The following is a 17,073-nucleotide window of genomic DNA, read 5'->3' on the forward strand; positions in this document are numbered from 1 at the left end:
TCAAATCATAAGCTGTTACCTTTTCTTTGAAGAAGTTAAGGGTACTATCCAGAGCACAAATTTTGGAAGCAAGTTTATGATAAGCAACAGCAGGAATTATAGGCACTTCAGTGGGTGAAATAATTACGTACGTTGGCTCTGTTAGCTCCTCATTTTCGCACTTTCGAAGCAAATCAATCATATCTTTCACATGCCAAGTGGAGTTATTATCACCTTGTCTCCTTTGTGCTGTTTTGCTACTAGGATATATTTCTGCCCATAAGAAGAAGAAGGATTTATTGAAAAAAACATATCAACAAAAAATTATTGCTTCCTCCCCTAAAAAGAAAAGCTTGTCTGTGGGGGAGGTAGAGAAAACAAAATCCTTAGAACAAAGAACACTTGGCCACCGACAACACTAATACCATCACATTAAACAATAAATACAAAATAACATCATATATTATACTTCCTCTGGGAAAGTGGGAACATCATATCAACAAAACCCCCAACAATAAATAAATCAATCAATCAGTCAAAACTCATATTCAACAAAAGCAGTTCCTTAGTGATTTTTCTAAAAATATTGGGGTCACCAATGGTCTTAATATCACTATTCAAACTGTTCCATTTCCGCCTACCTCTATAAAAAACAGAAAAACATGAACGGGAAGATATACCTCTAGGTACACAGAAGTTCGCGCTACCCCTTGTATCGTGAGAATGAACAGTAGACCAAATGGACAATAAATCACCAAAACAACGAGGCTGAACATCCTGCTGCAGTCCAAAAATAAACCACAATATATAGAATTCACGAAGGCCTGCAGCCGGCAAAATTTTTAAAGTTGTGTAAATATCTGGAATAGACATACTTGGAAATATGCCAGCTAAAATTCATATTGCATGATTTTGTAAGAACTCTTATCTATTTTAGGATAGAGGACAAAGTTGAGAGACAAACGCACGAAAAATAGAGTTTTTACAGCTACACTCAAGAAAAATAAAGATGGCGGAGAACATATTTGGAAAAAAAATGTTGGAGTTTCTTCATTATACCGAGATTTCTTGCCAGAATTTTGCTAGTTAAAGTTACATGTTCCTTAAAAGATAGAGTTTCATTAATTACCATCCCAAGGTATTTAAAAGACGCAGTCGGTTTTATAACGCCATTGGGCATATCCAGATCCATGGGTAAAAGTTTGATGATCGCGAGAAAATAATAAAGTTAGACATAGCCATGTTGATCCTTAATTTGTTTAACCTCAGCCATGCTATATTTCTATCAACTAATTCCTTCATGGAAATCTGCAGCAGCTCCGCTGTCTTAGCTGTCCTAATGGCTGCTGTGTCATCGGCAAAGAGTGAAACTGTTTCATTAGTCGGGTTTACCGTTCGTTCATTTATTCTATTGCAAAAATTATTTGGACAACTTGGTAAATCATTAATAAATATCAAGAATAATATAGGACCGAGAACTGATCCTTGCGGAACACCTATTTCAATACGCTTTTTTTCGGAAGAAGAATCATTTAGTTGGACATACTGATAACGATTACTTAAAAAACTTCTTAAAAAATATAATGATTTACCCCTCAAACCATACACCTCACACTTCTCAAGTAGAAGTTCATGATCCACAGTGTCGAAAGGTTTCATCAGATCTAAAAATATAGCACCTATTTTAAAACCTTTATCTAATACATCATTAATAATAGTTGTCAAATAAATCATCGCCTGTTCCGTTGTCCTTTTTCTCCGTAACCCAAATTGTGTCTCTACCAGTAACTTATGATCCTCCAAAAAACTCATCATTCTAGTACTAAAACACTTCTCTAAAACACGGGAAATGATGGGTAAAACAGATATCGGTCTGTAGTTGCCTGGGTCATTTTGAATACCACTCTTATGAATTGGGGTTATACGGGCAACTTTAAAAGTCAGGGAATTTTCTTGACGAAAACACTCATTAATTAATCTACATAAAACTTCAGCTATAACAGGAAAAATACATTTAAGTGTTTGTAGAGTAATATGATCGCTACCAGATAAATTACCACCCAACCCATAAATAATTTTTTTTAATTTCATCAACCGTTAGAAGTCTAAGGTGAAGAGATACATCAGTGGGGTCCCTCTGTAAGAACTCGAACGTTGGATCGCCACTATCACTTACAATTGACATAGCTAAATTCAGACCAATATTCGAAAAATAACTCTGAAGTTCATTGCATATGTCCTTTTCAGAATTCAAAGTCTTTCCCATTACACTAACTAATTCATCAGGTACATTATTTATTTTTAATAAAATCACTTCTTTTATTAGTCCCCTTTTATTAGGGCATCCTTCGACCTCCTTAAATTTTTTCTCAAAATATTTCTTTTTTTCATTTCTCAAAATTGTATTCAACTTATTTCGATAAACTTTATATAATTGCTTATTTTCTTGTGTCGGGTTAATTATTTGAGCTCTAAAAAATTTATCTCTTACATTTATTTGCTTCAAAATCACAGGACTAATCCAAGGTTTTTTTACTTGAGTGCTTTCTATTAAACGGTTTCAATATGACTACTTGACTTATCAAACTCTGCAATTTTTCATAAAATAAAACAAACTTTGAATTTGCGTCCTGAACTGCGCCTAGAACATCATACCAATCCACCTTTTCTATATCATTTTTAAGTTTTACCATCGCATTTTGACTGATCACTGGAATCCTTGATTGTTTGCCTTTAACCACCTTCGTGACAGTTCTAAAGCTAGCTGAAACTCCAAAGTGGTCAGATACATCGTTGATAAGGACCCTGGGAAGACTCAAGGGTACATTAGAAAGGATGTTATCCAGAAGCTTAGCTGATGTTCCCGTAATTCTTGTATGGATATTTATACAGGGATGAAACCCATTAGATAAACTTCTATTAATAAATTCAGTGCTAGCAGATGACTGATCTGGTCAATATTAAAATCCCCCATAATAAAACATGGCATAGAGTTAATTGGAAGTTTCATTAATTGTTCTTCATTTAGGTCCATAAAGTCTTGGAGCAGGCTCTGTGGAGGTCTACATGCTACAACAATACAAAAGTTCAAATTCTCTCTAGTTATATGTAGAACAAAATACTCGTAAACTTTCTCTTTATATATTCAGATACATAAATCAACTTTAAAGCATCTTTGACAATATTTTCATGAAAAAACTCCACTGCATGACTAAGCATAACTTCATCACCAATAGCCGATCGAATGTTTAATTGAATAAAATTAAGAATAGCTGAATGCGAAAACATTATAATTTTTTTTAGCTCAGCCAGAAACAGTCTTGGTCCAAAACATAGCCGAAATTAAGGCTATGTTTTCGGCTATGAAACTTGACTGAAATTTGGAGGTTCGCCTCCGAATGGAGGCCAACCAGAAAGGTTTCCTATTCCTAAAGAATTGCTGACTTTGGCTAGGTTGGCCTGGAGTTCGTCCAGAATGATGCAGACCTTGTCTGCTGACCACGTGCCTCTGGATATGGGGTCATCCCCTAACTAAACACTCCGATCAGGGTGGCTGCAACCTCATGTGGCGGGTGGGGCCCACCCCAGGAATCTCAGTATCTAGCTTAATCTAGCTCTAATCAGATTCCAGGCCTAGGGTTGGTTGGGCTAGCACCCCTCCAACTGAAAATAAGCGCTAAGCAAAGTGACTACATAGCCTCGGATCTGGACCTCCTTTTAAGATCTCAACCTACGCGCATCAACGGACATGCTGACGATGTAAGAAAGACTGACAGACTAAACCTTCTAGACAAAAGGGAGCTTCGAATAGCTACCTGGAATGTTTTGACCCTGAATGCACCTGCATCAAAGAACCTACTTTCTCAAAAACTTCGTAAGAATAAAGTGGCGATTGCAGGTCTCACAGAAACCCGTCCTACTGGAAGTGGAGAAGAGCGAATAGGCGATAATCACTCGTTAGTCTGGTCTGGAGGGAGCATGAGAAGAAATGGTGTTGACCTCGCGCTAAACGGCCTTGCAATAAAGGCCTTACTCTTGCACGAAGCTGTATCGGACAGAATAATGAAGGCCCGCTATGGGCACAAGCACGGTAAGATGACAATTTTCGTGTGCTATGCCCCGACCAACGATTCCGACGACGTAACCAAGGAAGAGTTCTACTCTGCTCTGTCCAGATGTCTGTCAACAGTTTCCCCCCAAGATAACACTGTTCTTCTCGGTGACTTCAATGCTACAGTGCGAGATGATATGGGTGTTTGGCGTGGCACAATTGGACCTGTATCCCCCGACCCACTGAACGATAACGGCCTTCGCCCACTCGAACTGTGCCGATCCCAAGAACTTGTGATCGCAAACACTTACTTTCAACGTAAGACTATCCACCAGTACACGTGGTATAGTAACGACGGTCGCACAAAGAAGATGATTGACTACGTCATTATTTCTAAACGCTGGAGATCATCGCTGAAGAACTGCGGAACTTACAGATCAGCAGAGCTCGGAAATGCAGATCACAGACTTGTGTGTGCTGATGTCCATCTTCGCCTCCATGCACAGCGATCGGAAAGAAAACCAGTAGCAGCGGATATTGGGAAACTAAAGGAGCCAGATACTCGCCGGAAGTATAGTGTTGAGATATCAAATCGCTTTGAACTCCTTGGCACACTCAACAGCAGCGAAGACGCCTGGAAGTATTTCAAATTGCAGACCAGTGAAGCAGCACAGCTGGTGCTTGGCAAGCGAAGTTTCCCGAAGAAATCGTGGCTAACTGACGAAACACGGCAGGTCATAGAGCAAAGGCGGAGGGCAAGACTTCTTGGGGACATGGCCACCTATTGAAGGCTCAATGGAGTGCGGAACAGACTTATTCACCGAGACCGAACTCAGTTTGTTGCAAGGAAAGCCGATGAAATCGAACTAGCAGTAAAAAAGAAAGACATGGGTAGCCTGTTCAAGCACCTCCGCGATCTCACAGAAAATAAAACACCAGCATTGGGACCCGTCCTATCCAGAGATGGGACACTTCTCTCTGATGAGGGTTCTTGTCTCGATCGGTGGAAGGACCACTTCTGCTCACTCCTGAACAACACTAGCCCGTCTATGCCTCCTATTGATAGTCCCAGCCAACATGTCAGTCCTAGATCCGAAACAGATGCTCCTCCAGACGAGCCTTTCAGCCCCTCAGAAATTGGAAATGCAGTAAAAAGGCTCAAGAACAATAAAGCTGCCGGTATCTGTGGCCTGAGTTCGGAGCTGCTAAAATATGCAGGTCCTGTTATGCTCCTGTTTCTCCACACCCTGTTCTCTACAATCTGGCAACCCGAGATAATTCCCGAAGATTAGCGGAAGGGTGTCATTATCCCTTTATGGAAGAGGAAAGGCTCTAGAAGCGACTGCTCGAACTACCGTGGAATAACCCTACTGTCTGTCCCGGGAAAACTTTTCTCAATGGTCCTGCTAGATCGATGTCGAAATATCATTCGTAAAATCCGGCGACCGGAGCAAGCTGGTTTCATGTCGGACCATTCAATCATCGAGTAGATTTTTACGACCCAACAAATCATAGAAAAAGCCACGGAGTTCCGACAAAAAGCTTATTTTACCTTCGTCAACTTCCGTGCTGCGTTCGACTCAGTGGACCGAGAAGCTCTTTGGCGGATTCTAGAATCGACAGGCCTCCCTGAGAAATACTGCAGACTCTTCAAAGCTCTACACCATAGGACGGAGAGCTGTGTTCAAGTGAACGGCCGCCGCAGCCCGTTCTTCCAAATCACGACAGGAGTGCGCCAAGGATGTGCAGTTGCCCCAGAGCTCTTCAATGTCATCATAGACTACGTTATGACAAGGACTACTTCACGTCTCAGCTTTGGACTCAAGTTTGGAGATCGTGTCATTACAGATGCTGATTTTGCTGATGACTTGGCCATTCTGGCGGACTCCATGGAGCAGTTGCTGGAAGCGCTTCGAATCCTATGAGAAGAGGCTGCAAAAGTAGGACTGCAGATAAACTGGACTAAAACGAAAATTATGGCCATAGACCCATCCTCTCCTGCTGCCAATCCTTCAGTTAGCCTGCATAGCACCACTAGCATCGAAGTTGTCCAAAGGTTCACCTACTTGGGCTCCATAATTTCTTCAGATGGCTCGCTTCTTTCTGAACTACAAGCGAGAATATCCAAAGCGTCTTCTGGCATGGGCAGACTGAACCGTCACCTCTGGCGAAAACCGAACATCAATCGCACAACGAAGCTGCAGATTTTCAACGCCCTCGTCAGCTCTATGATGCTCTTTGGAGCTGAGACGTGGCAAGCTTCAGCCACACCCCTCAAGGCAATTGATGTCTTTCAGACGAAGAGCCTGAGGAGGATCAAAGGTCTACGATGGTTTGACTTCGTCAGCAATGAGAAGCTGCTGCAGCACACCAAGCAGTCTCGGTTTTCCACCCAAGCAGCCGAGCGAACACTACGATGGTTCGGACACCTACTTCGAGTGCCTCCACACATACCTGCGAAAACGATCCATGACTTCGACCCTGTCAAAGCCGGTTGGAAGCGACCTTGCGGCCGACCGAAGAAACGACGGTCTGACAGCCTGTCCGAGTTCCTGACGATGGCAAATATCAGGTTGAGCGATGTGCAAACGCTTGCCATGGACCGAAGTGGATGGAGGAGGCAGACGTCACTGTCTACGCCGAGCAGCGCCCGGCAGGAGACATAAGTCAAAGTAAGTCAAGCCTGGTCAAAATACCGAGACTACATGGAGAGCAAGGCAAAAGAACAATCTGCTGAACAAAGCATTCAAGACTAAGAGAAAGAAAGGGAGCTGAACCTCGTTGACATCTCTAGCAAAAAAAGGAGCTAGATAGACTTGAGGAATCATTGCAAGAAAAGCAGGCCTCTGAAGAGCCAAAACGAGTAATTGTTGATGCCCTCTTGAAATAGGCCACCAATTCCTTATACAGAGTAGTGGCTCAAATGATTCTGTGCACATTGCCTTGGTAAATTCCATTATAGAGAGTGCCATGAAAACGCATGAACACACACAAAAAAAAACATAAGAAAAAGAGCGGGCAGAAAGGGACATGTAAAAGAGGAAGTTCGACCTGATAAGCAAGTTCACCAACCTCAAAGAAGTGAATAAGTTAGCTTGCAAGCTGAAGTCTTATGGATTGTTTTTACTTATTACTAGTCTTTAAGTTGCTTTTCTATTTTTGTTTTAAATCAACGTAACTGAAAGTTTGAACAAAAACAAAATAGGAAAACAAAGACAATTGCCCGGGGAAAATGAGTTCCTTCTGAGACTCATGAATATAATGATTCTTAGGGTGACTTTGCCACCGTTTCTGATTCATGAGAAAAGGAATGTTTTGACCATGATTGGCAATCAAAATCTCTTCACACTTTGTTTCCTTTTTTCACCCCTAAAAGTCCCTTGACAGGTCGTCAAGTCCCTTTTCTAATGAGCAGGAACCATTCCAAGCCCTGGCAACCCCTCAAAAATGACATCAGTTTTGCTGTGAGGTCATTTTTAAAGGGTTTCAGGTTACATATAAATCAGATTATTTGAATTAATTTAAGAGGAGCTTACATGGTAAAATCCTAGATCAAGGACATCCGCCTATCTTAGGAAGTAGTTGAGGAAGGTGAATGAAACTCTCAGAACTGAAACAATTGTCTTAATAACCCCTGGGAGAGTACCTTGAAATACATATCTCCACCCCTTTCTCCTCCAAAGGGTACTGATTTTCAAAAACCCTTTACAATCTTTGTGTTATAAAAATGAACCTTAAGAAATAGATATGATGGTCAAATAAGGAACAAAAAAGAGTTTAAAGCCTAATATCTTAGCTCAATCCTGACTTAGGTATCAATTTAGCATTCCCAGTCTTCAGTAGGAAACACTATAAAATCCAGGAAATAAGTTTAAAACATTCTAAAATACTTACTTATATCATGGTTGCAGCCGTAGCTGCAACATAGTAAAGAGTGAGCCACAGCCCATAGTAACTAAAAGTTAAAAAACGCGTTTTGAAAAAAAAAAAAATGCCTAGTGAAAAAAATGTCATCTGACATTGATTTAGGAATGGTAACAATTATTTCGGTTTGTCTTAAAAGTAAGTTTATTGCAAAAAGAAATTTATGGTGATTTCGAAAAAGAGCCTGAAACCCCTCGAAAATGGCGTCAGATCAAAATAAAAGTGTACCATTTGAATCAGCATGGTCGAAAACCTCATACAGGGAACTTATAGTCCCCCTTCTGGAACAACAAGGAATTTTTTTTTTTGCATTAGTAGCACTAATCTGTCTCCTATTTTTTTTTCAGGCCTAGCGGGTTACCAGAACATTATAAAGAGATGCTTAATGGCTCATTCAAAATCTATTTCTTATATCTACGTGCTTTTTATAAATTCAGCCATCTGCTAGTGCCATATGGCACTAAAATGGAATTTTTTGTGCCATTTCTGAAGTAGTGGCACTAGCAGACTATCAGAACATTGTAGACAGATTTTTATAACTCATATAAAAGATATTGCTCATATTTATGTTCTTCCTATAAATTCCACCACCTGAAAGTTCCAAATGGCACTAAAAATAACACTTTTGGTGCCATGTCTCCAGTGGAAAAGCTGAGGCTAGTGGGCTACCAGAACTTCTTAGAGGGATTTTTAATGGCTCATTTGAAAACTTTTGCTCATACCTATGTGCTTTTTGTCATTTCTAACATTCGTAAGTGACATATACTTGTAGTACTGAAAACAATACTTTTGGTGCCTTTTCTTAAGTGGGAAATCTTGAAAGTAAAAACCAACAAAGAGAAACATCTCAAAAAACAAACAAACAAACGAGACTGTGGCCAGTGGAGAGAAAAGAAAACAACAAAAACAACGCGGATATTTCGCTTGTATACAAACAAGGCGTCTTCAGCACGAAAGACACACAAGAAGATAATTACATCCAAAAACTTGTAATAATTACAATCCAAAAACCTTAACTGGAGGTTTGCAAGAACATCTCCTAAATGCTCCTCCTCCAGGCCCCCCTGATAAGATGCATAGTTAAAGTCCTACAAACACCAATATATTAAATTAGATTGTTAGTGGCGTGGTTATATATAGTACAAAGAAGCATAAGAAGTTATAGCTTTTATTAGAAGGTGTAGTTGTCTTAGGAAATAAATATAGGCCATTACAAATGTTTGAAATTTACATTCAAAAATAGTGTTACCAAGTTTAACTAGCCTGATTAGTTTGTTCATCTATTTTCATGGTGCAGTATCAAAACATTGACAAAAATATGGCACCCTAAGAACTTCATAATGTGAAACAGAGATAGAAACAATAAAAAATTGCAATTTCCAGGCATGAACAGGTCAGACCTAAGATGGTTCCAGAGAAAAAAATATTTTAATTTTGATATCTTTGGCTTATGAAACCAAGAGAGCCAAGTGGACCTTGAATTTCAACTTGGGGGGGGGGTTTCTCTGGTCCATCTATAAGTTTTGTTCTATAAGCCCTACTAGGCCTTAGAATTTATGCATAGTGATATAGAAAGGTTAATCAAAAGCTATTGTTTGTACATAGTTTTTCAAAATAATGTATCTACAGTATCTCAATAACAGATTGGATTATGTATTAAATATTCAGTTTGTGTTCATTAATTCTTTCCAGGGCTCTTAAATTTTCTTTTAAAACTCCTTTTCAGAATTTTATTTTTTAATTTTTGTTGGTTTTACACACAGTTCATATATTATCCAGTATGATCATTCTCTATCTCATCCATTATAAAAACCCGGACCGGGGTGTGAGTGCTCCGGAGAACGTTTTGGCAGATATAAACATGTTAGACATGCTATACAGGTTTGTCTCTTTCGGACCGTTTCCATCAAAGTGCATTGAAACAAACGGAAATAAAGCTAATGCAGAAACAAGCTAGACAAGCGAGACAAGCTAAGGCAGAAATAAGTAGGAGGAGCTTTTTGTTCACGAAGACCAGAAATGATCTGCGATAAGCTTACTGGTATATTCTGTCTACTGTAGTTTTACATTACCAAAGTCTTGCTATTGGTTAATATAGGCATAATAAATATTTCTCCAGCTTTTTATGTCTCTAGCTTAAGAATCAAAATATCTGATTCTAATTTACTAGTTTTAATTAGTGTATTTTGATTTATTTCAACATTCCCTGAAAGTTTCAACAAATATCATCATCTGTTTGTGGGATATTGTAGACATAATATTCTGACAACTGGGATACATTTAGTATCTTTTGATTGAGCTCAAAATCCCTCTCAACATTCTCTGGAATCTTCAACTTAATACCCTTAACTGTTCTTGAGATATTTCACACGCCATTCAATCTTTTGATTGAACTTAAAATTCCTTGAAATTTTTAACTAAATGCAATTTGCCAAATGATCCTCAGATATTGCACTTATGCGCTTTTGACAACTGTGATTCACATATGTGCTTTTGACAACCCGGATGCATATAGTTGTATTTTGATTAAGTTTAACACTCCCCTCAACTTTTAAAGTTTCAGCTTAATACCCTTACCTATTCCTGATATACACCGGGCATGCCATTTTGACAAAAAAAAAAAAAAATACATATGGTAACTTTTGATTTAGTTCTACATCCCATCCATTTCCTGAAATTTTCAACCTAGTAATCTTGGCTGTTTCTGAGAGATTGTAGCTACTTCTAAGGAATAACTGGGATGTACATAGTGTCCTTAAGTTCAACATCCCCCTAGCTGCTCTTGAAATATTTAATATAGGCTGTTTTGACAAGCAGGATGTATATAGCGTCTTTTGACTTTGTTTAATATCCCCCCTTATCCTCCTTTTTCCATGAAAATTTCAAATTTTTACTGATAGTCATTCCTGAGATAAATACAGATATGCTCAGGTATGCCCTTTTGACGACTTGGATGCACCTGGTCTTTTTTTTTTTTTTTTTTTTTTTTACAACATCCTCCTCCATGTTCAATGAAATTTACAGTTTTAAAATCTTGGCCATTTGTGAGATGTTGCAGATAAGACCTTTTGACAACCTTGATGCACTTTGCCGTTTTGAGAAGAAGGATGCAGTTAAACCCTTTTGATTCAGTTCAATAGTTTTAGTTGTAATAGTATTAACAGTTGCAGCCACAAGTTGTGCCACATGTAGTCACAAATTGTCACATTTGTAGTTGCAGTCACAGTAACAAGTAGCCACAGTATTATTCAAGTTGCATCCACATTTTTGGTCCTAAGTAGTCGAAGTCGTTTGTTGTTGTGATTTCAAATAGTCTCAGTCACAATTATTTGCAGGCATACGTACTCACAGCCCCTGGTAGTCACAGCCAGAAGTAATAATGGTCTACAGTTGTAACAGTTGCAAATAGTGGCAGTTGTAAGCAGTCGTAGTTGCAAATGGTCAATGTCACAGTTGCAAGTAGCCTTAGTCACAGTCACAAATAGTCAGATTCTCTAGCATTTGTAGTCACGAGTAGTTATAGTCACAAATAACCAAAGTTGCAAATAGCTACATTAGCAGATACAAATAGTGACAGCTACTGGCGTAAGTAGTTGCAGTTGCAAGTAGTCCCAAGTAGTTTTAGTCACAGTTGTAAATAGTTGCAGTCAGAAGTAGTTGCAATTGCAGTCACTGTAGTAGAAGCAATACTGGTCATGAAAATATAAAGTTATTTCTTTCAGCCACTCCTAAGACATTGGAGATATACCCTTTTGATAACCTGAATGCACATAGTGGCCACAGTCCCAATCTTGAGTGAATGTAGTTGAAGTTGCAAGTAGTCCCAAGTAGTCGTAGTTGCAATTGCAAATAGTCAAAGTTGTATGTGTTTGCAGTTGCAGCCACAGAAGTAGTAGTAGTAGCAACAGTGCCCTGAAATTCTGAGGTTAATATCTTTTGCTGCTCCTAAGATGTTACAGATACACCCTTTTGATAACCTGGATGGATATTTTGTCTTTTTATTTAGTTTAGACATCCCTTTCAGCATTCCCTGAAAGTTCAAGAACTGTTGATCATGCTCCAGAAGGTTCAACTTAATACCCTCAGCCATTCCTGACATATTGCTGGTGTGCCCTTCTGACATTCAACATGCATATTGTGTGTTCTGATTTTGTTCAATATTCACCAAAAGTAGTCACAGGTAATTGGAGTACCAGCTGCAAGCAGTTAGAGTCACAGTCACAAGTTTTTGCAGTTAGAAGTAGTCACACTCACAGGTGCAACCAGTTCCATTTGGAGCTACAATGGTATTAGTAGTAGTGGACCTGAAAGTTTTAAGTTAAAACCCTTACACGTTCCTAAGATATTGCAGATACGCCTTTTTGGTCACTCAGATAGAGATAGTGTCTTTTGATTTAGCTAAAAATACCCATCAATATTCCTGAAAAAATAACCTTTAATAACCTTAGCCTTTTCAGACACACCCGGGATCAAACATTATCCCCTTTCACTATGAAATGTCCTGCATGTAAAAAAGCACAGATTGGATAGTTTGCATTCCTTGCCCTGTGGGATGTAGGAGTATGACATCCCTGGAGAAATAGCTATAAGTATTTTTGACTATTTTGAATAACATGGCTTTTTAAGATTTCTATCAGTTTTCAGTGAGGCATCTAAAAGGGCAAGAGGCGGTTGGGGCTGGTTGCCCACTGTTCCTTTTTCATCATCCCTGTCAACGTGCCTTTAAAGTTTCAGCTTCATGCTCTTAGCAATTTCCTAGGTATTGCTGTTATGCCCTTTTCACTACCCTCCTGCATGTAGTGTGCTTTTATTTTGTTTGACACCTCAACATTTTCCAAAATTTTTACCTTAACGCCCTTTGCCTTTTTTTAGACCTAGGGTCAAACATGCCAGAGATCACATAATATGTCTAAAACCATAATTATGGAGGAATTCACCATGTTTTCATTCCTTTCTAGTTTTGAAGAATTAGAGACAGGTCACACTGATCCAAAAAATTACTTTCACAGGTTAGTGTCAGCAGGTGAACAATTTTTGTTCCATTCATAGTAGAATCTAAGAACAGTTTTCAACAACTTGAGCTTGCTAAATATTCTTTCTAAATATTATTCTAAGTCAATTTTATTTCCCAGTTGTTTTTCTTTTTCCAAGTCAATTCTTGTTCTAAGATGCCAACGAAAGCTTCAGTTCAGAATCAACAATTCTAACTAAGAAGGTTTCCAAGAAGCCAATAATGTAAAATATATTTTTGGGCTTTTGCAGCTAAAAAAGTTTTGCTAATGTGTCACTTGGACAGGCCTGAATCTATGGTGCCGATGATCTACTTTTGGTTACGATTACACTTGGTGTAAAAGATTGAAAATGATTATCCTGTCAGTGCTACAAATTATCATTTTTCTTCTGGACAATCTATCGAATTTGGTTACTAGCGGCAACCAAAAAACTGCGCTAAATCACCGAATTTGAAAAAAATGATAGATTGAATGTGATGAGGCTACCGAATCTAATGAAATCAATACCAGAATGGGAACTATATAAACATGCTAAATCACAACAAATGCGACGGTACTACGAATCTACCGAATTCGGTTTCCTACAGGAATAAAAAAGACATGCTAAATCACCGAATTCGGCAATGAAAGGAAACAATATAAGAAATATATTTTCTAAATACCCTCAGCCATTCATTTCACACCGTTTATACGCCTTTGTGCAACCAACATGCACATAGTATGTTTTAATTTTGTTTGACATCCCTCTCCAAAGCTGTGCGGGGTTATGTCATCCCCATAGGCCCAAGCATTTTACCTTTAGACTATTTTGATCAAGATGACCATTTTGAAATTCTGATTGAATGTTTTTGGGGGGATTTCAGCTAAACAGGGCATGAGAGGGGGCTGGCAGCCTTCCAACCACTTTGAAACATCTCCCTTAACATGTTCTGAAAATTTAAGCTTAATACCTTCAGGCTTTCTTAAGATATTGCAGATCTGCCTCTTTGATAAACCAGATGCACATAGTTTAAGATACCCCTCAACATTCTCCAAAGTTTCAGCTTAATACCCTTCGCCTTTTTGGATACACTCAGATTCAAACCTTCCCCTTTTCCTAATGATAAATCTTGCATTTAAGCAATGGACAAATTGTATAATTTACAATCCTTGCCCTGAGGCTGTTGGGGACATGACATATCAAGAGGCATAGCAATTAGGTCTTTTGACTACTTTGAATAAAATGATAATTACAAATTTCAATCTGTGTTGAGGAGAGGAGGAACCTAAAGAGGAGGAAAAGGGGGGTGGTTGCCCTCCAATCATTCTTCAACACCCCCCAACATGTCTTGAAAGTTTGAACTTAATCCCCTCAGCCGTTCCTTATATATTGCTGATATTTCTTTTTCACAACCAGCAAGCACATAGTGTTTTTAATTTGCTTTGACATCCCTCTCAATATTTTCTTGAAGTTTCACCTTAATATTGTAAGCTTTTTTGGAGATCCAGGATCAACCATGCTCTTTTTTCCCAATAAAAACCTTTTAGGTTAGCAGGTGGCAGCTTGCACAACTTACAGTTCTTGTCCTGGGGGCTGCGGGGTGATTTGTCAACCTTTGGTTTGTATTTATTTTATCTTTGGACTATTTTGAACAGAGTGGCTATCTCAAAATTTTGATTGGATGCATTTTGGGGAAAAAGGGCGTGGGAGGGGCGCTGTTTTCCCTATCATCACTTTTGACTTCTAAAAATGGCGCTAGATTTTTCAATTGCCAATCGAATGAGCCCCCTTCAAAGTTTATACGACCGCTACTTCCATATGAAGTGCTGCTGGAAAAAATAATGATAATTAATTGAAGCCTTATGGCTCTTTACTATAGAAAATGCTATAATATTGCCTCTGACATCATGAAAAGCTATTCATCTCCATAATATCTGTTTAGTTATTAGGGTAATATCAACTGAAATCTGTTTGTTCATCAGAATTAAAATCATGCTAAAAGAGTTGGGGAAGTAGGGTTTTATAACCATAACCCAGACATATGTAGCGAATTTTTTTTTTAGTTTCTTGTTATATTTTTTTAGTCATCCTTATGTGATGATTCTGTTAATGTTCAGATGTTTATCTCTTAGCAAACTAAATTTATTATTGACATTTGAAAGTCAAGTCTATAATAGCCTACTCTAATAAAGTTATTCTTATATTTGTAGTGGCTATAGGGAGTAATTTAATGATTTTATACCTCTGTAAGTCGGATTTTGTGTAGAATGACCTCTATAAGTCAAACTATACGTAACTCGAAGAAAAACCATGGTCCCGTGAATTTCGAGTCAGCGAGAGTCGATTGTATTGTGAAAAGCAGCAATTATAAATGTTGTGATCAACAAAAAGTGAATCATGAAATATTTTGTATAGTCTCGAGCCATGTCACATAAACAATCATAATATTTGCATAGTGGATGATTTTTAGTTCTCTTAATAAGCCAGGACACTTGAACTCATAATTGATAGAATGACCTTAGGTAATATAGATTGTAGACCTTTGGCGTAAAAAGCATAACAATTCCAGTCTAAATTTGAGTACCTAAGTCGTGTAAAGAACTTTCCAAAAAAAAACTGATTTCAAATCCCATGAATCCTTCGACCTGTAAAATTTTGACTCAGCTCATATGCATAATGCTTCCATATGGTCAGAATATTTGTAACAGATATCATAAATTAACAAGAGTTAATGTTGTTCCTGACTTATTGTTTTTTTCTGGTGGGGCTAGGGGGGAAAGAGGGTTAGATAAAAAAAAACTTGGTATTTATGCTAATGCCGTTTCAAAAGAAAAGTGTCAAAACTTTTTTTTTCTAAGTGTAGCCTATAGTTTCTTTCATACAATGTAGGTTCTTGCCTGCCCTTCTAACAAGCTCAATAGCTGTAAGGATGTTTTATTAATTTCTATTTCATGCTTGTGAATTACCACTGCTTAGAACTTCCTGGGAAACTTGAAAAGTATTTGTAAAAATCGGACTTTTTATGTTTTAGTTCTTCCTTTTCGAAAAACACTCTTGACATCCTTTTCCAAAAGGGTTGGTTCTCTATGCGCACTATAATATATGGAGACATGTTTAATTCAATATATTGTTTGTCCTAAGAAATTATATTCTTTATTTCTTAGGATAATAAATCTGCTTGCCTGGCTACATATTGAAGAATCCAAAATGGAAAAGGTGCGAAAGGGAAAGAAAGCAAATAAGACTAAGAAGGTACATTTTTTTTTGTATGCACACTAGTGAGAGAAAAGAGAGAAGGGTATAAAAAAAATGACTGACTGTACATAAAATATCTAATTTCTTTGAAAATTTGTCATTTGTGGGTGTTTCCTTTTCGTTTTGGTCCAAAGTAAATAGTTTGAATGCCTTATATTTATGGGAAGCTTTGCAAGTAAGGACTTAAAGTTAAAATTCCAGTAAAAAGATATTTTTGAAAAAATTGTTTTACTGCATAGTGAAAGCATTTCCCTTTACACACGGATAAGAAATAAGTTTTTTTTGGAGGGGAGGGGGGGATGCCAGTGACACGAATCTCGCTTAAGATAGATTTAATAAGGAATTTATATTTTTCAAACGTATTTTGCAGTATAAGTTTTTTTTCATGACAGGTTAAGTAACCTGGTAACTTGTAACCTTGAAGTGGTTGTTTAATCAAATTGATCTGTTTGCGTTCTGAGTTGATGCCTAAATTTTTAAGGATAGTCAGTGTTTGCTTTATAGGGTTTTCATTTTAGTGCAGAAACGTAAAGAAATCGAGTACAGAAATAAGTTTATTAAGAAATTACAAACTTTGTAATGAAACCTATTTAAAAAACCTTTTACATAGAAGTTCTTAAATAACTGTAAAGAGTTAGGCTATAGTAGAACCTAAACGGAGCAAAAATCAAACGAAATAAGTCAAGCTTTAAACAAAAATAAATTAAAATGAATAACCAAATCAAACTTAAAGGTGCAGAAATTACCACAACTATGGGTGCGGCTGCTTACCCCTCAAACCTCCTAAAGGTTAATGTGCCATTTGTACTTTGGAATCAAAGTACGTTTTGGACAGTTTTCTGTTTTCATTGTCGTGTTAAAAATTGAATTGT

The 17,073-nt window shown here is 37.9% G+C and overlaps 1 protein-coding gene across 3 annotated transcripts in view; it reads left to right on the forward strand.

The window, feature by feature from the left end:
* Positions 1-17,073, forward strand: part of LOC148940710 (ectopic P granules protein 5 homolog) — a 49,928-nt gene that overhangs the window by 12,857 nt on the left and 19,998 nt on the right. For 2 of the 3 annotated variants that reach the window (XM_089104881.1, XM_089104882.1), the window contains exon 2: positions 16,111-16,198. The exons of the other annotated variant lie outside the window; for it this stretch is intronic. In XM_089104881.1, coding sequence (XP_088961007.1) covers positions 16,154-16,198 — 45 coding nt within the window. In that variant the 5' untranslated portion in view covers positions 16,111-16,153. The remainder of the gene's footprint in view (positions 1-16,110; positions 16,199-17,073) is intronic. 3 annotated transcript variants of the gene reach the window in all.

The sequence above is a fragment of the Artemia sp. Qi Xiang Cuo genome, chromosome 19 (assembly GCF_049724085.1).
Source record: "Artemia sp. Qi Xiang Cuo chromosome 19, ASM4972408v1, whole genome shotgun sequence".
NCBI classification, from domain to species: Eukaryota; Metazoa; Arthropoda; class Branchiopoda; order Anostraca; family Artemiidae; genus Artemia; species Artemia sp. Qi Xiang Cuo.